The 21,606-nt window shown below is 48.7% G+C and overlaps 7 protein-coding genes across 7 annotated transcripts; 4 read left to right on the plus strand and 3 right to left on the minus strand.

The window, feature by feature from the left end:
- Positions 1-443: 443 nt before the first annotated feature.
- Positions 444-1,258, minus strand: AKAW2_40449A (GNAT family N-acetyltransferase; the record flags this gene model as incomplete). Its single annotated transcript, XM_041688778.1, has 2 exons — positions 444-829; positions 910-1,258. 2 exons carry the CDS (start codon positions 1,256-1,258, stop codon positions 444-446), a joined length of 735 nt encoding a protein of 244 aa, XP_041542529.1.
- Positions 1,259-2,054: 796 nt separating this feature from the next.
- On the minus strand, positions 2,055-5,500 carry AKAW2_40450A (bifunctional cytochrome P450/NADPH--P450 reductase; the record flags this gene model as incomplete). Its single annotated transcript, XM_041688780.1, has 5 exons — positions 2,055-2,867; positions 2,929-4,873; positions 4,951-5,230; positions 5,302-5,382; positions 5,467-5,500. 5 exons carry the CDS (start codon positions 5,498-5,500, stop codon positions 2,055-2,057), a joined length of 3,153 nt encoding a protein of 1,050 aa, XP_041542530.1.
- Positions 5,501-6,450: 950 nt separating this feature from the next.
- Positions 6,451-7,366, minus strand: AKAW2_40451A (uncharacterized protein; the record flags this gene model as incomplete). Its single annotated transcript, XM_041688781.1, has 3 exons — positions 6,451-6,942; positions 7,018-7,136; positions 7,195-7,366. 3 exons carry the CDS (start codon positions 7,364-7,366, stop codon positions 6,451-6,453), a joined length of 783 nt encoding a protein of 260 aa, XP_041542531.1.
- Positions 7,367-7,899: 533 nt separating this feature from the next.
- AKAW2_40452S (uncharacterized protein) lies at positions 7,900-10,885 on the plus strand (the record flags this gene model as incomplete). Its single annotated transcript, XM_041688782.1, has 7 exons — positions 7,900-8,449; positions 8,530-8,981; positions 9,062-9,158; positions 9,212-9,702; positions 9,769-10,364; positions 10,434-10,785; positions 10,850-10,885. 7 exons carry the CDS (start codon positions 7,900-7,902, stop codon positions 10,883-10,885), a joined length of 2,574 nt encoding a protein of 857 aa, XP_041542532.1.
- A 42-nt stretch (positions 10,886-10,927) lies between these two features.
- AKAW2_40453S (uncharacterized protein) lies at positions 10,928-12,986 on the plus strand (the record flags this gene model as incomplete). The annotated part of the gene is made up of 5 exons (XM_041688783.1): positions 10,928-11,420; positions 11,483-11,862; positions 11,933-12,122; positions 12,196-12,469; positions 12,578-12,986. The coding sequence occupies 5 exons, from the start codon at positions 10,928-10,930 to the stop codon at positions 12,984-12,986; spliced, it is 1,746 nt and encodes a 581-aa protein (XP_041542533.1).
- A 1,199-nt stretch (positions 12,987-14,185) lies between these two features.
- Positions 14,186-17,166, plus strand: AKAW2_40454S (Zn(II)2Cys6 transcription factor; the record flags this gene model as incomplete). Its single annotated transcript, XM_041688784.1, has 12 exons — positions 14,186-14,342; positions 14,407-14,444; positions 14,518-14,587; positions 14,654-14,808; positions 14,861-14,876; positions 14,936-15,154; positions 15,259-15,524; positions 15,577-15,591; positions 15,694-15,891; positions 15,974-16,473; positions 16,554-16,890; positions 16,945-17,166. 12 exons carry the CDS (start codon positions 14,186-14,188, stop codon positions 17,164-17,166), a joined length of 2,193 nt encoding a protein of 730 aa, XP_041542534.1.
- Positions 17,167-18,137: 971 nt separating this feature from the next.
- Positions 18,138-21,076, plus strand: AKAW2_40455S (glycosyltransferase; the record flags this gene model as incomplete). Its single annotated transcript, XM_041688785.1, has 6 exons — positions 18,138-18,243; positions 18,321-19,062; positions 19,117-19,274; positions 19,324-19,708; positions 19,767-20,117; positions 20,200-21,076. The coding sequence occupies 6 exons, from the start codon at positions 18,138-18,140 to the stop codon at positions 21,074-21,076; spliced, it is 2,619 nt and encodes an 872-aa protein (XP_041542535.1).
- Positions 21,077-21,606: the final 530 nt, after the last annotated feature.

Consider the following 21,606-nt stretch of genomic DNA (forward strand, 5'->3'; position numbering starts at 1 on the left):
GAAAGGAGAGGCCCACCGGCCTGATGCGAGAAATAGACATACTATAGACATAGCTGGGATTTGCCCCTAGCTGTGATGCGACCACGAGCAAAACGCATAGACGAATAGAATATATCTGCAGATCTATTATTTCTAGATTGGATGGTCGGGCATAGAACGAATCAACTCAGCTGTACATATGTCGGATTCTACGGGCTCGCAGGTATCTGCAGGTGATTATGGCTTATGGCCTTCGAAGTTTCCCCCTAAAAGACCTCCTTACACCGATGTCATTCATAGACAAAGTGTGCTCAAATGATCAAAGATAACGGCTAGTATAACCATTGCCACAATCAGATATAACCCAACAACAAATATATACAAGGTGATTTATCAATCTAAATCTAATGAACAGATCATAAACTACGCCGGACCGAAGAAATATAAATAAATCAAATCCATATCTAATCCAACCTCACATACTTAACATTCCTCCTCATAACAGTCTGTTTCTGTCGCCCATCATCAAAGAACAGCCAGCCCGAATTCCTAAACCCCCTACTCGTATACAGAGCAAGCCCAGCGTCAGTGGACACCAATGTAGCCGGGATACCCTCTTCCTCGGATCGATCAATTCCCCATTGCAGGAGTCTCTTTCCCACCCCTTTTCCCTGAGCCGTTGAGCTAACGGCCAAGTTGCTCAGGTACCACGACTCGCTCGGTTGACTAGCCTTGGCTGCCTCGAGCTCATGTCCGAAATGCCTCAGTCTGGACCAGGATAAGGATCGGCGTGGTGTGTCGAAACAGAATGTGTGTATGATCTGCAGATTGAGCAGGAATCTTTTGAGACCTGGTTGGACACATGTAGCTATTAGTTTTAGAGCATAACATGACACACATACACACACAGAGATAGAGCGAAATACACACCTTTTAAAACCCCACCCCCCTGCCAACTCTTCGCAGCCTCAGAATCCCCCCTCCGTTCCCAAACAGCAAACCCTACCACTTTCCCCGGCCGTCTCTCAACGCAAATACTAGTATTATCATCTTGATCTGGATCAGGGATCGAGGCAGCAAGAATGAACTTCCCCTTGTCGAAGAACTCCTGCAGTAGAAGGTATTTCCATGCCACGACAAAATCTTCGGGATGATCGCGACCGCCAGGGTAGAACCAGTTCAAGCCTGGATCATTGCGGAAGGCATCTGCTCCGATGTGGTATAGTGGTTCTAGGTCTTGTAAGGTGGTCACGCGATGTAGGGTGAGAGGGGGGGTCATGGTTCGGTTGGCGTGGTGGGTTGGATATACTATTTCTATAATTGAATAAAAATAATCTAGATTGGAGGTTATATATTCTTTTTTCCCATCAATGCGAAATCTGCGGTTGAACTTGGTGTGTTTAATACTATAGGCCGCTGGGAAGCCAAGCCCCGAGCGCCGAGTTATGAAGCAAAGAAAGCATGAAGTTGTTGTTGTCCGAACCCCGAGGACGGCTCACGATCCAGACATGTTGACGGGTCCTGAGTTGTGGAGATTGTTTCAGAATAATCCTTTCATGAAATTTAAAGAATTTAAAGATAAGAGCTGGATGTTGTTGTACTCCGAGATTACTAGTATTGAAGCCGTATGCATCATAGGTACTACTTACCTTCCCGTTCATGTATGTAGTAATTCCTCCTTCCTACTAGGTCTTTCATAACATGTAGTATGTCTCTGTGGGTTCGATAACCTCTACTGTATATAAGAGCTGCGAACACAATGTGAGGGCCAATCATGCAATTTGCGATTCATTATATGGGGATATCTCGTGCAATAGTTACCCTTCAAATCAATATATGGTATAAAGATTTCTCTAGCGGGGTTGGACATGTTGAAATTCCACTCTATGGGGGTCCTAGGAACAAGAGTGGCTACTTGTACTCTAGGTGACGACGGATAAGTGCGATGAGAATAAATTGTGCCAAAATTTTATCATCGCCATGGAAGAAATCCAAATTCTGATATCGGTCTTGGAAAAGAACTAGGAATGTCATATTGTTATATATTAGGCTACTTACATTTGGCATTTGGATTCTCAGAAGATCTCCGTAACATATCGCTCCTTCGGCAACGGGCCCAACATATTCTGTAACACGGCCTCGGCACCCTTGGCCATGCTCGTCGAGCCGCAAACATAGATTATAGCATTCTGTGCCCAAAGAGACAAGATGGCTTGACCTTCTGTCACCAGTCGATGTTGCACATATCGACATCCTTTAGCTATGTCGAACTCCGGGGTTTTACTATATGCTCTCCGAACCTCAACCACACCCGCAGCTTCATACTCGGATAGTTCTTCATGGTAAAGGTCATCCAAGGAGCGCCCACGGCAGCCAAAGAACAGAAATGCCTTCGCGAGTGGTTTATTCTGCTGTTTCAAGACCATGCGGTCTTGTATAAAGCTAAGGAAAGGGGCCAGACCGCTACCCGCGCAGATCATTATGATAGGTGTGCGGGAAGGGTCCTTCGGAAGATGGAAAGTCTCCTTGGCTGGTCTTGGAGAGAAGTAAAAAATAGACCCTGATGTGAGCGACGCGAGGTAGTTCGATGCGACGCCCAGATGCTGTCCACTGCCGCGCCATGCTGGCTCGTTGATCACGGAGAAGGTGAGCGAGCTGTGGGATGGTTTGAAAGCGGGAGCCATGGATAAGGAATAGGTCCGGACGCGGAGAGCTGGGAGCATGGAGATAAAAGCGGCGATAGGAAGGGAGATAGAGGGGAACTGTTCGAGGAGATCCAACACTGAGACGCGTTTGTCCCGGACTATAAATTCGTATGAATCATACAGGCGGTTCAATTCTTGTTTTACTGTGTCTGATTGTGTGGCTGCGATGAGTGATTTGAGGTTCTGGGATTTTCACAATTAGCCAAGCGTTTCGAGTTGAAGGGACGTGCTTGTATGGACTTACATTCCGCGTTGCTGGTTGGCATAGCTCTACGTACGAGCTAAATAGCTCGGATGCCGACACGGGTGTGGCCTGGGGAAGACCAAGTGTGTTGAATGAGTTGACCGTGATGTTGTAATCCGGTGCGAGGTTGAACTGCGCCAGGACTCGCGAGACTGTGCTGGGTGGATTGACTGGGAGAATATTGAGATGATCACCTGGTCGCAAGCTGAGGTCGCCCTGGAAGCAAAATTCCAGATGTCGCTTCTCCGGGGTGTCGGGGCTAGTTAAGACTCGGACAGCAGTCACTTTTGCCTCTATAAGACCCTTGTGTAGGTCCACCCTCCTGGGCTTACTGAGGCTGAGCTGTATCTGGTGGGGGTTGAGCGGATCGAAGTCGGTGCTGTTGGATGGGAGGAAGTTCTCCCTCAGTGCGGGCAGCAGACTTGTTTCTTCCCAAGCTTCCAGATCCGAGAAGAGATCACTGACAGCCGCGTTAGCTGCACCTCGTGGCGCAAGGCGTGTGGCGCCGGCCTTGTACATCAGGTCATCAATCAAGATGGGGATGCGATAGAAAGTTTGAGTCCAGTCATGATGGCCGCAGCCGAATACAGCGTAAGATATACCCTGGAGAGACAGAACATTGCCAGTTTCGAGCCAGGCGACAAACTTCTTCGCATTATCTGTGGGCTGCCCATCGTACGTGGTTGTAAGAATGATGACTGGCTGATCTCTCGGTAGGTTGTCGACGGCATTATCTAGCGGAGCCAGCTTCTGGGTAGTATAACCGCGGGACATCATATTCGATGCTAACTGGTGGGCGAGAGCTTTGCATGTTCCGCTGTTAGAGCCGTAGAAGAAGGAAACCGGCTGCCCTCTTGCTGGTGCGTGGTCTCCGCGGGCCTCGGCGGGATGATTTGACGATTCCTCTGAGCTCCCATCCCTCGCCACTAACATGCTACGTCGAGATAGCCCAGTAGCAGTCTGACCGCGGCGCAGTGTGGCACGGATCCGAAATCCATCTGGCTTAATGGTGAGAGTCTCTTTGATGCGCAGCTGGTAGGACGGGTCATCTGGCACCAAATCAAACGTTTGTAGAATCATGGCAACCACGAGTTGGGCTTCTTGCCAAGCAAAAGCCCTGCCAATGCAGCCTCGTTCACCATTACCAAACGGTTTCCAAGAGTTGGGAGGCAGCTTAGAGAAATTCTCTGCCAACATACGTTCAGGGCGGAACTCGTCTGCGTCGGGTCCGAAGACACTCTGATCTCGTAGACAGGCAGGCAGTAGGACATTGACGGGTTGACCGGCATTGATCATCCATCTCCCGCCCAGAACCTCCGTCTTCTTCGGAGTGACGGTGAAGCCAGGGGCAGTAGGCATCAAGCGCAAACTCTCTTTTAATATGGCATCGATATACGGAAGCTCTGCGAGGTGTTGCGCAGAGATCTGGGCCAGGCCGACAGTCTCGTCGACTTCTTCCTGGGCCTTCTTCAAGATGTGGGGGTGTTGGATCAAAAAATAGAACGTGAACGAGAGCAGGCCGGAAGTTGTTTCGTGGCCAGCAATCAAAAAGGTGATGACATTGTCGATGATTGAGTCATCACTCATGCCTTCTCCAGTGACTGGGTCCCTCCCGTTCAAGAGCGTGTTTAGGATGTCATCAACTGGATTTTTGTTCTTTCTGCGCTCCTGGATGATGCCGCGAGCCATGGTCCTCATCGCCTCGATGTTCTTATGCATGCGCCGCTGTGCCGAGACACGAATTGAATTTGCAATCCCGGGAAGATTAGCCTGGATATCGGCTTCCCTCAGGACGTACAGCATGGATTGAACAAATGGGTGCATGGTCTCGTTGTTGTAGAAGCTGTTCAGCCGGAAACCCATCGTGCAGAGGGCAATAGTGTCTAGAGTGAGGCGTGTGAAGTCTTCGGTGATATTGATACTGGTTGAACCTCCTTGGCGCGCCCTGCATCGACCATGAAATCAAGCACATTCGTTAGTTTATTATCTAGTTGCTTGAACTTTGATTCCGGAGATACCTACCACTTCAAACACAATTGTTGCGCTACGTCGCTCATATCGTCGAGCATGTTCCGGATACGTAGGGGTCCAAAGGCAGGCACCAGAATCCGATGAGCGATCCCCCAGCCGCGCTCTCCATGGTAGGCTGTGAAGAGGCCATCGTGGGCCAGTAATCGTAAGATCTCGAGGCCAGTCACCACGGCCTTGTGGAAGCGCAATTCGTCACAGAGCTCATCTACTAGGGCCTGGCTAGTCGCGAAGATCTGCTTTTCACCGTTGATAGTGATTTGAAAGAGGGGTCCTAAAAGAAATCGCCAGATTAGAGGGCTTCTTTATCATACGGAGCACATAGACGATTGGAAATAGAAATACCGAATTTCTCTGCAAATGCAACAATGGATTCTAGACTATGTTCAGGGTCGATGTCAAACAGGTTTCCCACAACCGGCAGGGCTGAAGAAATGAACGGTCAGTAAGAGAATGAGTTTATAGAGTGGCCTTGCGTGATTGAGCTGATAACAATTCCTTCGTGCTTACGTTTAGGGCCGGGAATGCGCTCGGCGTCTTTCATGGCTTCCCGTTACAGATATATCTGTTCGGATGCTGTGTATCAACGTGATGAATGCAAAGATGAAGTATCATTCTCTTCTTTGGCTGATTCAGGGTAATATAGCCCTCCTCGCCCTAAGTATGATATACCATAAATATTGCGTTGGCTTGTAGTCTCCCGTCCGCGGACCCCGAAAGGTAGTAGATGGTACTTCTCGGTGTTCGGTATTCGGTGTTCGGTGGTGCTGTGAAACTGACTTCCTTGGGATCATCATGATATTAGTGATCATGGCTATATTGTAGTCAAGTCGTTTGCCACAGGGCGCCAAGTACACCCTGACCTAATAATCCATTTGTTGCTTGCTATAGGGACTGCTCTCCGCATATCACTCGCCTGGGTTCAGCCCTCGGCAACGCATCAACGCATAGGGTCTCTATGACCATACATCGAGTTTAAGTTGGTAAACCGATGCCTGGCACGACTTCATCGCATAAGTTTCCAAGCCAGTTAAACTGCATAGGCGTGATTGATCTAAAGGGGGAGGTAATAAAAAGATACGTAGAAAATTGGCGGTAGGAAACCAGAACGCCTAACCCCTTTTACCTCATAGCCTCCTTCTCCTCATGTGCTCCCTTTTTGACTCCACCTCTATCTAGGAACATTTCTATGCATATTCATCATCGTGAGAATGAAAACTATCGACCTTCTGACATGATACAGTCTACCACCCGTGTCGTCCTACCGTCGCAGCCCAAGCAGTATTGTCTAGAGTGCACTAAGGTGCTTTCTCCCTCAAATTGAGCCGAAACTTCTGAGTTGTACGGCCTATCCATCTGCAGCTGTTGGGTCAGTCGCACCCCGTCCCAATAATGCCGCTCACGCCGTAATTCTACCCTGATACAGATCACCATTACCATAGCCCAGATCCCTGCCCAAATAGCAGGGACTGACCAGCCAAGCTGCAGGATCACTCACATAACCTCAGCCTCATGTCTCACAATCAACTTCGGAGGACGATTACGTACCGTGTAAGCCAGCTCATGGTCAGCAATCACGATCCCAGCTAACGTTCCCCCGGCCACCAGCATTTGAGGAACCATCCACAGTATCGTCAATCGATGTAGCATGTTACGGAATGGAGGACTCGCATTGTAGCGTTGATCTAAACGGTCCCGGAATTCTGTTCCCCCATTTCCATCGACCGCGATTATGTCTTCGATGAGTGGATAGAGAGCGGGCCGCATTGGGTCGCCTTTCGCGATAGAGGAGATGCGGAATGGGACAGGCATCTTCAAAACGTGCATGAACTCGAAGATTAACATCTCGATAGCAAAAGTAAAGAAGAGCGAAGGCACAGGCATAGCCAGCATGCGTATCCAGGGGGGGTCGGGGATGGTTCCCAGAACGAGTTCGGCAATAATAATGACCCAGGAGACGAGGATATTCCAGTGGGTGAAATCGAACTAGGAGGACTCAGTTAGATTTACTCGCAACTAGACAGGGTGCGGAGTGGAGCGATAGGTTGAGGTATTATTCACATAGTAGCGGCCTGCGTTGCGAACGCGAACCTTGGATTCCTTTCGCCACAGACTCCACGATCTCTGTAATGTTTCCGTAACAAAAGTGCCGAACAGAGTCAGGGTTAGGATATTAAAAACTGCCAGGCAGAATAGTTACTTAGATGCTGAAGTTGCAAAGTCTGGAGGTCATCATACTGGTCGTGGTGGACAAAGTCGTGCATCGGGTCAGAAGATAGTAGAGCCCGATGGGAAGGGCGACTGAGTCCATGAATACCAGGAACCAAAATATCAGAATTCGGAGTTTCCTCTTCTCTAGACTGTAATTTAGGAACAAAGATCCTGGGTATTGTCCAATATCAGCGGACATCTTAATTGCAGTTTATAGAGGACGAAGGCGAGGGAAAAGATACCACAAGAACAAAAGCAGAGAACCCTACGTCTCGATAGCTCTTCAGGGAGGCATGCATCCATTATTTGCTCTGGTGCCCAGAGGATCTGCCTTTGCCGCGTCATACTTTGAAACAATGACGACCTAGACTAGACTTCGCTCAACAATATGTTCGGAGTGGCTTGGATGTACCAGCAGAGTGTGATCTTTTCGACTTCCCCCGAGCACCGAGATCCCTCTGGCTCCAGTCCCGAAGACCGAAAGCCCTAACTACCAGATGATACGGAGAGAAATACAGTCCAGGCAACAGTAATCAGCAGAGACATCGAGGTAGTAATTCTAATCAAATTTAATGCTAACTAACAAATGTGAAGAATTATTGTGAACAGAATATAAAGAGAACAGAGATTAAAGCCAGCGATCTAAGTTTCAGAGATTTCCTCGCATATACACCGAGATCTTTTCGACAGCATAATACCATAACCAAGGGCTCACTCCAGCGGGTCGGCACCATGGAATCCAGGTTTCCTTTGGCCCGCACGCCCGATGGAGACGAAGAAAGGCAACAACAAACAGCATACAGCAATGCGGACCAAGCAATTCGCAGATTGGCAAGCCGTTTCTCAGAGAGTACCGTGACCATGGGAGTAGACGAGACAGACAGCAACATTTTCTATCCTCCCCGTGACTCGAAACTTGACCCTCGGTGCTCCAACTTCGACACACGCGCTTGGATAGAAGCTCTTGTCGAATATGAGAATGGCAATCTGGAATCAGGACGACGCCGGAGGTCCGGAGTATCTTTTCGCAATCTCAACGTGTATGGCTTCGGCAAGTACACAGACTATCAGAAGAGCGTGGGAAACAGCATCCTATCGCTGATAACACCGAGACGCAAACACCGGATTGATATTCTTCATGACTTGGAGGGGCTAGTCAACACCGGCGAGATGCTTTTGGTCCTTGGACCTCCGGGCTCCGGTTGTTCAACGTTACTAAAAACAATTTCTGGTCATATGAAAGGATTATTTTTGGGCGACAAGGTCAGGATGAATTATCGAGGTATGTGTGGTAGCGTTCCGGTTTATTTTAGCTAAAAGTCTCGGATTCTTCTGACCTGGTTACTCACTGTCATGCCTCAGGCGTTTCCAACAAAGAAATGCATAGCTACTTCCGCGGTGAGGCTATCTATGTCGGTGAGAATGATGTGCATTTTCCAATGTTGTCAGTGGGAGACACGCTTTCCTTTGCAGCTCACGCCAGAGCACCGCGAGAATTGCCACCCGGGCTGAAGGTACAAGAATATTCCACGCTTCTGCGGGATGTGATCATGGCCATATTCGGTATCTCGCATACAGCGAACACTGTCGTTGGGAATGACTTCATCCGGGGGGTAAGCGGAGGAGAGCGAAAACGCGTGAGCATTGCCGAAGCAGCGCTCAGTGATGCTGCATTGCAATGCTGGGACAACAGCACCCGTGGTTTGGACAGTGCAAATGCCGTCGAATTCTGCCGAACTCTTCGTACGGCCACAGAACTTCTACAGTCATCTGTCCTGGTCTCTCTATACCAAGCGCCCCAGGAGGCATATGATGTACGCATTCCCCTCCCCAGAACTTGTTTTTCTTCTTCTCTTTGAAAACCTTTGTCGCTCACCATAACACCGCGCTAAAGCTTTTCAACAATGTCCTGCTCTTATATGAAGGGCGGCAGATATATTTCGGACCGACATCTGAAGCACGCGCGTATTTTGAAGAGTTGGGTTTTGAGTGTAAGGTCCCACGGCAATCCTATTTGTTGTTTCTAACGGTGAAGAATCTGCAGGTCCCGAACAACAGACGACACCAGATTTTCTCACCTCAATGACCAGTCCCAAGGAACGGCGTGTGCGACCAGGGTTTGCATACAAAGTACCTGTCACGGCCACGGACTTTGAGACAATATGGAAGAAAAGTCAGCAGCGCCAGCAACTGATGAATTGTATTGAGGTGTATGAGAAGAAGTTCAGTCTCGGGGGCGATAGTCGAGATGAGTTCGTGGCCTCCCGTCAGGCCCAACAGGCGAGCAGCCAGAGAATGAAATCTCCATATACATTGTCGTATATGCAACAGACAACATTATGTCTTTGGCGTGGCTGGAAGCGTCTGCTTGCCGATCCCTCCTTGACGTATATCAAGCTTGGGGGCAATACCGTCATGGCTCTGGTCTTGGGAAGCGTCTTCTTCAATATGAAAGACGACACGAATAGCTTTTATGGCAGAGGAGGATTGATCTTCTTTGCACTGCTTCTAAGTGCATTTGCTAGCGTCTTAGAGGTAAATATGTGTTGATATTTGATAGATTGGCCTACTCCATGAACGCCCGACACTAACCATGCCCAGATTCTGACGCTGTACGAGCAACGGCCGGTGGTGGAGAAACACAAGCAATTTGCTCTCTACCACCCATCTGCAGAGGCTGTGGCCAGCATGCTCACTGACATTCCGTATAAAGTGCTCAACACGCTGGTCTTCAATCTAACATTATATCTGATGGCTAACCTGCGACGAGAGGCCGGGGCTGTGTTCTTTTTCCTCTTCGTTGCTTTTCTCAGCACGATGGTGACATCCGGCTTATTTCGGACGATTGCATCGGTCTCGCGTACCATGTCGCAGGCAATGGTACCCGCTGCCTTACTAGTTTTAGGTCTGATCATGTACACTGGCTTCACAATGCCAACCATGTATATGCCCGGATGGTCACGGTGGATGGCTTATGTTAATCCGCTCAGTTACGCCTTCGAATCTTTAATGATCAATGAATTCCACAACCGTGAATTCTCCTGCTCAATCGTTGTCCCCTCAGGGCCAGACTACCATGCTGCCGGTGTCAACAACCAAGCTTGTGCAGAGGTTGGAAACACGATCGGCTCAACTACAATTCAGGGAGACATATATATCAACGACAAATTCGATTACAACCAATCCAACAAGTGGAGGTAAACTGCTCCAATTATCACCCGGAAGCTATATCGCTTAAATAGGAGAATGTGGCTGACGTCTTACAGGAACGTGGGGGTTTTGATTGCATTTTGGTTCATCTTCACGACCGCATACCTGGTGGCGACTGAGGTGCTCAGTATGGCTAAGAGTAGGGGTGAAGTACTCATCTTTCGCCGTAGCCATCTCAAGAAGAAGTCTACGTGGCGCATGGCGGTTGGTGACGAAGAAGCGCTCCGGCCACCCGGGATCAAGATGGTGCAGTTAGACGGCATCCAAAGCACGGACACTCTGCCTGCTATCAGCCACATTTTCCACTGGCAAGACGTATGCTACGATATCAAGAATAAAAAAGAGGTTCGGCGGATCCTGGATCATGTCGACGGATGGGTTCAACCTGGAACTTTGACTGCCTTGATGGTATGTAAATTGACCTCACTAATAATACCAGTGCCTGGAAAACCCTAACCAAGATCAATCCTAGGGTGTTTCTGGTGCCGGAAAAACGACCCTGATTTAAGTCCTTGCCAAACGGGTTACTACTGGGGTCGTTACGGGCGACATGCTCGTCAACGGTGCGCAAAGTGATACTTCCTTCCAGCGCAAAACAGGCTATGTGCAGCAGCAAGATGTACATCTCTCAACATGCAGTGTGCGAGAGTCACTTGAATTTAGTGCACTCCTCCGGCAGCCTTCTGACGTGCCACGGGAGGATAAGCTCGCCCATGTGGAGGAAGTGATCAGGCTCCTTGAGATGGAAGAGTATGCGGACGCCATTGTTGGTATCCCCGGTGAAGGGCTGAACATCGAACAGCGCAGACGTCTCACTATTGGTATTGAATTGGCTGCAAAGCCTGAATTGCTTCTTTTCTTAGATGAACCAACCTCTGGACTGGACTCACAGACATCGTGGACTATTTGCCAGCTCTTGAAACGACTTGCACATAGTGGCCAGGCCATCCTGTGCACCATTCACCAGCCGTCAGCTATCTTGTTCCAGCAGTTTGACAATCTGCTGCTTCTAGCAAAAGGCGGCAAAACTGTGTACTTTGGAGGTTCGTCCCTCCGCGCCTACAGACAAGCATGTGCTAACGGTAGAAATCATTATTCTTGCCAGAAATTGGGCAGAATTCGGCTACCCTCATCCGATACTTGGAGACCAACGGAGGAACACAGTGTCCTCCAGGCGCCAATCCAGCTGTATGGATGTTGGAAGAGATCGGCGCCGCACCAGGATCAGATACCACTGTCGATTGGCCGAGGGTCTGGCGAGACTCGCCTGAGCACCAGTCTGTTCGAGCGAAATTGCAAAAGCTCCGAGAATCTAGGACTACCATAGGCGTAACACCTCATATGCACACGTTGAGACAGCCAAGCAATAGGGCTTATGCTTCGTCTTTTCTGCAGCAGTGGTGGCTCGTTCAGAAACGTATCGCAGCCCAATACTGGCGAAGTCCGTCGTATATATATTCCAAAGTCTGCCTCACCGTGGGATCGGTAAGTACTTTCACTAAGCAAAGCTGTCTTACACACTATCTGCTCGTGCAGTTTGACTGAAAATCTCCAGAGTTTGTTCATTGGCTTCAGCTTTTACAACGCTCCGAACACCATCCAGGGGCTTCAGAACCAGATGTACGCAGTGATGATGTTATTGAGCATGTTCGGGCAACTCAGCGAGCAGATTATGCCTCAGTTCATCGATCAGCGAGATGTTTATGAGGCGCGTGAGAGGCCCTCCAAAATGTATGACTGGAAAGGTAGGGCACGTAGTGTGATTCAATACAAACAGGCTAGGCTCACACCCACCGACTGGGCTAACTTATGACACAGTCTTGATGCTGAGCAACCTCGCGATTGAGATTTTCTGGAACACGTTGATGGCAGTGGTGGCCTACTTTTGCTGGTACTATCCTATCGGACTGTATCAGAACGCTACCTCCACCCACGAAGTCGCCCCGCGCGGCTGCCTAATGTTCCTGTTCATCTGGGCCTTCATGATGTTCACTAGTACCTTTACGCACACCCTTATCGCTGGGATGGACAGTGCCGATTCTGCTAGCAGTGTTGGGAATATATGCTACATGCTTTGCATGACGTTCTGTGGGTAAGTGGATTTAATATTTCTTGCCTCCTGCCCCTGTTTAAGACACTATATGAGCATTATTCGCTCCTTGTGATAACACCATCCAACTCACCACTACCACGAAAACAGTATTCTCGTCAAAAAGTCCTCGTTACCCGGCTTCTGGATATTCATGTACTATGTCTCTCCATTTACCTGGCTCGCTTCAGGTCTTCTTTCGACCGGTGTAGCGAACGCGGAGATCGAATGTGCACCTAATGAATATGTTAGGTTTCTACCGCCAGCAGGTCAGTCATGTGGCTCGTACATGGCATCTTATATCTCGTTGTCCGGCGGATACTTGGTCGATCCACATAATACCGAGCATTGCCAGTTTTGTCCGTTGAGCAACACGAATGATTATCTCTCTACAGTCAATATTCGCTTGGAGGATCGCTGGAGGAAATTCGCCCTTGTTCTGGTCTATATTGTGTTTAATGCCGTGGCGGCTTTAGCTGTGTATAAGCTAGTTCGCATGCCAAGAAGGAGCAAGGTTTGACATCACTGTCATGGATAACTTACACAGAACCCTATTGGCATCCGTGCTTGGACATACTGTGCTGAAAAGTGCATTTCAACGGTGGAATGTAGGGAAAACTAGCCATAAATCTGTTTCACACGTTAACAATAATCGAAACATATGTATCTTAATAACTCAGCCAATCAATAAATCATGCAATTGATACTCCTAGGCATAGTAGCCACCTTCATTCCTGACTATGTGTTCCAACAAGCCACTATCAGCTGGTATTGGAACCCCTGCACCACTACTTGACATCCGTGAAATGAGTTACCTGAACATACATATCTGTCAAACTGGAATGAAGAAGGATCTGATAGGACTAGCAAAGGAAATAGTGATGGTGAACAGAAGGAGAGAGATGAAGCCGAATAGAGCCACGCAGCTATCCTATCTGAAAGGTGGTGCAGACGAGTGTTTGTATGCTAGCTACCCTCATCAAACCTATAGTGCTTTGAGTACTTGAAAGTCAAGGCGACAGCCAAAACCTAATTATAGATGTATGAGTGTGGTTCATTATGTGTTGAGACATTCACTGCAGCCAGGCAGCTGTCAGCTGATCCTTCGCCTCTTCTTCCTGCGTGGTCTCTGACCACTACCTCTTCCAACCAACCAACCAACCAACCACCACCACCCATCTTCTTGAGATCTAGATAGATCAAATCCATATATCTCTAACCCTTCGTCTTGAAATTATGTGTTCTACTCTAGATACATTTGCGACATCCCCCGTCGAGCTTGTGCAGAGTTGAACTTAACACAGGGCTGTAACAGCTGATCCTAATCTTGCGCGCTTCTGCACATCTCATAACTGACGAGTGGTAGCAATTTTCGAATGAGACCGATCATCTTTTTATTCCAGCTGAAGATAATTATTATTATTATTTATTTATTTTCGGTAATTTCATGTAAAAGCAGGCTCATTCAGCTTCAAGGCCGAGGGGGGAGACCAACTATGTGCGAGCTGATTCCGTGGTCCTGGTGGTAGATGGAATTGCAAACGGCATGGGCGATCAAATTAGCATTGGGCAGGTGGAGTGACACTTCCGAAGGAACCCTAGTGTTGTGGCGCAGTGTGTCTCGCCGAAGACCGAGACTTTGTTTTAAGGAAACCCAACACCGAATCCCTTCCTCTTCTCTCCTTGTCACCCCGAGATTATGATGCCAGATACGATAGCATGATGTCCGAGCAATTTACCCAGGGCCGAGTGCCTTCCAGTTTGCGGGAATCTTCATCGCCCGAAATGGCGACCGATCAGAAAAAGGGCCGATTGACCGAGGCGAAGACCTGCAAAGCCTGTGACCAGTGCAGGAACCGGAAAGTTCGCTGCATCAGTACGTTGTCCTCCGAACCCTCTAGCTCTGGGGAACAAGCGGAATATAATAATATCGATTCTAGTGGATCCCCAGCAACGCTCGAGATGCATCCACTGTATTGTAAGATGTTCATTGATCATTCAAGCGAATATCTTTATTGGTCCGATGGTCCTAATAGGGGTTATCGATCTAGAAACGCAACGAGACCTGTCATTTCACCCAGACAAAACGTAAGCTGAGATCAAAAGCACCGCAAACCAGCAGTATGTATTTGCCAGTACTATTTCTCGTCTCTTGCACATGCATAATCTGGGCGCTAAAAGATCAAGGGAATCATAACCCCAGTCGACACCACATACCGCTCGTCAACTCCTGGGCTGAAAAAGCCTGCATTCAGCCGACTCTTTCATCTCTGTTTTTGGACCAGATGTTGGAAAATAAGGGTCGCAGTAGCATACTGAGGGATAATTTTGCTTTGCTAAGGGTAAGTTACAGAGTACCATTTCTATAGAGTTTGAACTGACTATTATTCCCAGGCGTCCGATCATGATGGTATGCTGCCGCTGTAATTTATATTTCATTCACAGCCCCTCTGAATCTCTTTCTTGAAGTGACTAGTTCCAGCCTTGCCTTCTTCACGGAGCGCCGAATAAACTCTCTGTCGCACCGGTTGGGCAATGACCGACTCAGGGAGCTGGTTGAGAACATCGAATCCGTCATCCGATCGCGACTTCTTGCCGAGCGTCCGTCCTCGATTTCACTCATTACCTTTGGAAAGCCGTCTGATACAGAGGACGTTTCGCTGGAAAATGTCAGGCTGTACATCAATAGTGTGTTTTTCCTTTCTCGTTTGGTCTTCCTCGGTGTCTTTCCACGTATACCCCAATTTAGCCTTCTCTTCCTTCATTAACAAATTGGTGTCTCGACTGCACAGCTTACTTCCATCAACTACATCCGATTTACCCTTTTCTCGATCGTCAAAAGTTTGAGGATAAAGTGTTCGGGCCCAACCTGTCTGAAACTCTGGCATCTAGCTTTGCTTTCTCGGCTCTGTATCACACAATATTGGCTCTAGGATGCCGGTACCATGAAGGCGGGGCCTTTGACCCAGGTAATGGCAGGGCGTGGAAGCTTTTCCAGGTTTCTTTGGGCCTCGTGTCGGATATATTGATTCCCAGGGAGGCCTTAATGAGTCTTCAAGTACGTCAATATTGTGGCAATAGAGTGGACTTGACTGATAAGATTGAAATAGGCTTTGGTTGCCATGGTAAGGCGATGTCACTGAGATGAGAAAAATACCCTGCGCCGAAAGAGGACAAGTGATATGAAAGGCCTGGGAGTAACTAATTCATTGATTTAATCTATCTAGTCAATATTCGCCATGACTACTTGCTGTCTTCAGATAGACGAAGTCTTGCTGATGGAAGCTGCCCGAATGGCTCAAAGCCTTGGATACCATCGAGCACTGAGCAGCGGGGACCAACGGTACAAAGACACCTGTCATAGGACCTTCTGGGTAATCTACTACATGGAGAAGGGAATGTGCTTTCAGAACCACAAAGGCTCGGTACGTGACCAAAAGTTATAATAACAAACTCTTGGCTTCATTTAGGGTCAAGCGGTGTGAGCATCGACTGATCTCGTACTAGATGATTCCCGATCATGATATCGGCTGTCCTGTCCCCGATGTCCCAGAATCCGTCTTTGAAGGGCATAACTGGTTCTTATCGGCCATCAGCTTCGGGCGAATTCTCTCACTTGCATATACCTCCCTCTTTTCAGTGAGTGCTGCAATCCAACCTCCGGAGTCATATTATGCCGCCATCCAGAATATTGAAGCTCGGTTGGAGCGATGGCGATCGGCACTACCAGAGCAATACCGTCCTGGTATGCTGTCTCAGTCTCATAAGCCGCACGTGGTCCCGTATTTTTCATCTTCCTTCCATCAGCCGAGTTTTAAGATGGTTGTACTCCAAACCAAGTTCTCGTACTATGGTTTGATCATCGCCCTGGCAAGACTTGAGATTTATATAGGTCGACAAAATCAGTCTCCTTCGCAGGAGAAGGCCAGGCGACTGCTGATGGATACAGCAAGAGCCGTTGTGGAGGAAAGTAAGAATATCGACATAGCTGCCTATACGCCGACCTTGTGAGCAAGAACACCTCTTTTCAGGCTGAGTCAAGTGATTTCAACGTGGTCGCTGTGCGAAAGGCTAACTTCTGAGACAGCATTCTGGCCATTCTACCACTTGGAGCATTATTCATTCTATTTGACTTTGTCATCCACAACCCGATGCATCCGGAAACCCTCAATAATCTCTCACTGCTGGATGTCGCAGCTGGGCATTTTAGTCTACTGGAGTACAAGTCTGGGGGTTTTGTGCCCGCGTCGCTTCTGACCGAATTCGCTCACATCGCAAGACAGTATATCAAGGATTATGGCAGAAACCAACCGCAGCACCAGCAACAAGAAGAGGCAGAGATGCAGGAAAGGGAAGATGAGGAAAAGGGTGCAGAACCGTGCGGAATAGGCTCCTCTAACGTTGAATCTACATTAGCTTTCGAGGCAAGTCTTGAGTATCGGGATTTTTATTCTAGTTTCTTTTCTAATCTTAGCTAGGATTCTGAGCAGTTGGCTCAAACGAACAACCCCAGCAGTATCAATGATGTCTGCTTGCAAGATGACATTATGGAGTTTTGGGAACCAAGTAACTATCTTCACTACCCTGTGACGGCGGACACCACGGTGCATGGCAGCATGCCCGAGAACATGATGGCGGCATCCTTCAATATACAAAGCTTGTTTGGTTTTGTAGTTCCGGAATTCGGACATGATCTCTGAATACGAACTATCGAGAAACGTCTAGGGAACAAAACTTGTCCTATATTGGCCACCACTGTTGTTCGCCTTCCTCCCACCGGCTCTTCGCCTGCCATTTGAGAGGTCAGGGGAACTACTCTTACAGCAGCAGGAATCAGCTGGTGGCTTGAAACTATCGAAACATTATAATCAATAAACATTTAGAGATCCCACTCCTGCAATAGGGGTTTGGCATTTTAACTCCCACGACCCATTCATCTGCGGGATCCATCTATACGAATACGAACGGAGGACTGCCCTGCTTTCGACTCTCTTTGGAAGTAGATAAGAGCTTTTATGTAGAATTTACGATGAAGGCAAAGCAATTCAGCAGGTAATCTAACTTGATGATTTGCACCTGTGTGTGCTTCTTTACATTTGAAACTCTTAAAGCCTGTCCATAGCTTTATCATAGTGGCAAAAACTGTCGAGATTGACCTGGTGTGGCTGTTACCGAGAAAGCTCCCACCAGCAATAAAAATGAACTCACAGATATATCTAATATCATACCGCCAGTCGACCGGAGATAATGGCCATGACACAACTGCGAGATATGATCTCTCAACACTAAATAGTCTTACAGAAGCATCACTGGTATGAACCCGGCTTTTCGATACGATCGTCCTGTTGGGGCCCCGCTCGTTTTCGTATATCTGGGTTGGTACTTGGCACATCCTTACCCAAGGATGTGTTCTTGCTAAGTTTCAGGGCACGCCACTTTCTCTGATCTGCACTTGGTTGGGGGCCCTGTCTCTCGCCGTCCCCTTACCATAGTTTCCAGAGGAGTCAAAATGTAAATCTTTAATCTTTACACCATTGTCCTCCGAGGACTCTAGAATTCTGTGGATTGCTCTGCATCTTCCTTCATTCGCTGCGTCTCAGCTCAGTCCATGGCTAGCAACAGAAATGCGGAGGTATTCGAGCTGCCGGGGGATTCAGTTATGACCCCTACCATGGCCAGCAGCAGCGATCCCGGGGTATTTGAGTCACCAGGTGATCCAGTCATCGTCCCCCCTACGCCAATTGCTGCCGACCGCAAAAGCGGCATCAAAATAACCAGTATGCATCCCTCGTCGACCGTCACGGGAGGGTTCCAGCAAAGCCATTGAGGGATACGGGGCTGATTAAATTTGCAGATGACGGGCGCGTTGATATTGACTACAACACTACGCTGGTACGGCGATTCTCTAAATTGTACACTTCTCATTATTCACCACGACCTACGACACCACCGCCCGAGTATTCTGACATAGAACCGCAAGCCGCCAATGACAATGACTTGAGTCTTGGCTCTCCGCCGGCATACCTAGAAAGCTCCTGGAAGGTAAAATTGAATATTCTGATCCAGGTGGTAGGCAGTCGAGGGGATGTGCAACCATTCATTGCCCTTGGAAATGAACTGCAGCGATATGGACATCGGGTGAGACTGGCTACTCATGATGTATTCGAAGATTTCGTCCGGGGCTCAGGGCTGGAATTCTATCCTATCGGGGGCGACCCGGAGGAGCTGATGGCCTACATGGTCAAGAATCCCGGTCTCATCCCCAGTATGCGGAGCTTACAGGCAGGCGAAATTGGGCGCAAGCGAGCCATGATCCGGAAAATGTTGGACGGGTGCTGGCGATCGTGTATCGAGCCTGATATGGCGACTCAGCTGCCGTTCGTAGCTGATGCCATCATCGCCAACCCTCCCAGCTTTGCTCACATCCACTGCGCCCAGGCTTTAAGTATTCCCGTACACTTGATGTTCACCATGCCCTGGACCAGCACGAAAGCCTTTCCTCACCCCCTGGCAAATGTAACTGGCAGTGGCGACGAAGACCAAGGGTTCAGGAATTTTGTCTCTTACGCCGTGGTTAACTGGTTGACTTGGCAAGGGTAGGGAGTTCTGCCTAAACAAAGAGTCTGCTTATTGTATACTGACGCAATTAGGGTGGGCGATGTGATCAATCATTGGCGGAAGGAGCTTGGTTTGGACGAAGTAGCTATGTTTGAAGGGCCTCGTCTTGCGGAAATTTTGAAGATACCTTTCACATACTGCTGGTCCCCGGCTCTCATTCCCAAGCCGTCAGATTGGCCTTCTCATATCGGTGAGTCGTCACTATATCCACCATATCTAATGCACCCTTATGCTAACAGCGTTCCCCTCCCCCTCCGAAGACGTCTGTGGTTTCTTCTTCCGGGATCCACCAAGATATGATCCCCCAGCAGACTTGCTGGCCTTTCTTGCTGCTGGTCCACCCCCTATTTATATTGGGTTTGGTAGTATCGTATTGGAGGACCCAGAAAGCATCACCGCTATTATCCTCAACGCTGTACGTACAACAGGTGTACGGGCCATTGTTTCCAAAGGCTGGTCCAACTTAGGCGGCATGCACGATGACAACATTTATTTCATAGGAGATTGCCCTCACGAATGGCTGTTTGACCGCGTGGCAGCTGTTGTGCATCATGGAGGTGCTGGCACGACCGCTTGCGGGTTACGAAAATCCAAGCCCACAATCGTTGTACCATTCTTTGGAGAGTGAGTGGTTATGGAAGACTATATACCGCGGTTCCATTTTTGCTAACAATCTCCACAGTCAGCCCTTCTGGGGAGATATGGTCGCTGCAGCGGGCGCTGGTCCTACTCCCATTCCACATAAAGAACTTACAGTCGACAGGCTGGCCGAAGGGATTCGATACTGCCTTAGCGAGCAAGCGCGCATGTCAGCCGTTGCTATAGCTGCCAAGATGCAGTCGGAAGCAGGTGTAAAGGCTGCAGTCGCCTCATTTCACCGGAACCTCCCACTTGAGTGTCTGCAGTGTGATCTAGATCCGGGTCTACCAGCAGTGTGGTCGCTCCGCCAGAAACGTAGGAAATTCAAGCTGTCAAAGATTGCCGCAGAGGTACTAATCGCCGACGGATCCATCGACGCAAAAAGTTTGGCAATGTACGTACAAGAGTTTGACAACCTCGAGGATATTGCTTTCTTTTTGTCTGCGTTCAGCTTCTGATGAGACTTCTTTTTATAGGCACGCCATCCGCCCAATCTTCATTGAAAATCGCCGATGGGATCCCGTCACGGGCGGGGCGTCTGCAGTGGTTGGAACAGCCACCGATGTTGCCGACTCTATTTTAGGAGCCTTCTACAAGCCTGCTCTGGAATATCACAAGTTCAAGGAGGAGCGCGAAGATCAACTCTCAAGCAGCAGGTCTAACCTCTCCGTCGAAAATCTTTCAGACAGTCTATCTGTCCATACTGTTTCGACCGATCACGAGAAGGAGCCACGCGGTATGAGTATTTCCAGTAGCAACAACTCTACGGTGTCTGCGGATTCAGACGCGCAAAAGCGATCGGGTACTGGCAAAAGAAAGCTGTTTGGTAGGATGGCAGCTTCGTCTGCCAAAAGTTTGGGCAGCGTTGGTCCTGCCATGATTAAGGGCACAACTGTTGACTTTCCCCTTGCTTTGGCTGAAGGGTTGCGCAACGTCCCTCGGCTGTATGGTGAAGAGCCGCGAGACCACGGTCCAGTTACTGACATCAAGAGCGGGTTTGCTGTTGCTGGGAAAGGATTTGCATGGGGAATGGCAGAGGCGGTTAGCGACATAGTTGTTAAGCCATACCAGGGTCTTCAGAAGGAGGGTGCGAAAGGTGCGATCAAAGGAGTTGGCAAAGGGGTAACAAATATGGCAGCCAAATCCGGCTCCGCTATGTTTGGCCTTATGGCATACTCTACTGCTGGCATCGCGCAGAGTTTACGGTCGTCAGGTCAGTCCCGGGTTAGAAAGCTCATCGCCCAACAGCGCCACTCTGAGGGAACGTGGTTACTGGAGAGCGGTCAGTATACAGCGACGGAGAATATCGTAGCCACTTTTCGGCAGAAATTGAGGAGTACTAAGGATGCCTGAACGTGATATTCCAGTACCATGGTCTTCTTGGCGCAGAGGTTGAGGGTTTTTATCGGTATCCCTTCTGGAAGCAGGACTTGATTACCACGTTTTCTTCATTTTAACAACTCTTTAATAACTAGAACCAGTGAATGGATCATAGAGCCTGACAAATCACTTTAGATAACCCTGTGGATCCTAAGCATAACGTACTTTAGGCTACCAGAACCAACACATTCGAAACTGTACCAGACACATTCGACGGCTGGATGGCCAGTGAGGGCATAGAAAAATGCATTTGCCTGTGGCTGATCGAAAACGTCTAAATATCTAAACGAATACGAGTGGGTCTGGAGGCCACCAATAGTCATTGATCTACGCCTTGGCGTATCTTTCCATTCCTGATTGTTCTGCAACAGCGAGAAAAGTAAAGGGGAAGAAAAGACCCTAATTACCACCTCGTATTCGCTCCCCTGATTTATTCTAAGAATAGAGCCGCAGGCGGCCACGTAGGATCTGCTACTTCTGAATATCACTTAAATATTTTGGGA

Source organism: Aspergillus luchuensis, chromosome 4 (assembly GCF_016861625.1).
Source record: "Aspergillus luchuensis IFO 4308 DNA, chromosome 4, nearly complete sequence".
NCBI lineage: Eukaryota > Fungi > Ascomycota > Eurotiomycetes > Eurotiales > Aspergillaceae > Aspergillus > Aspergillus luchuensis.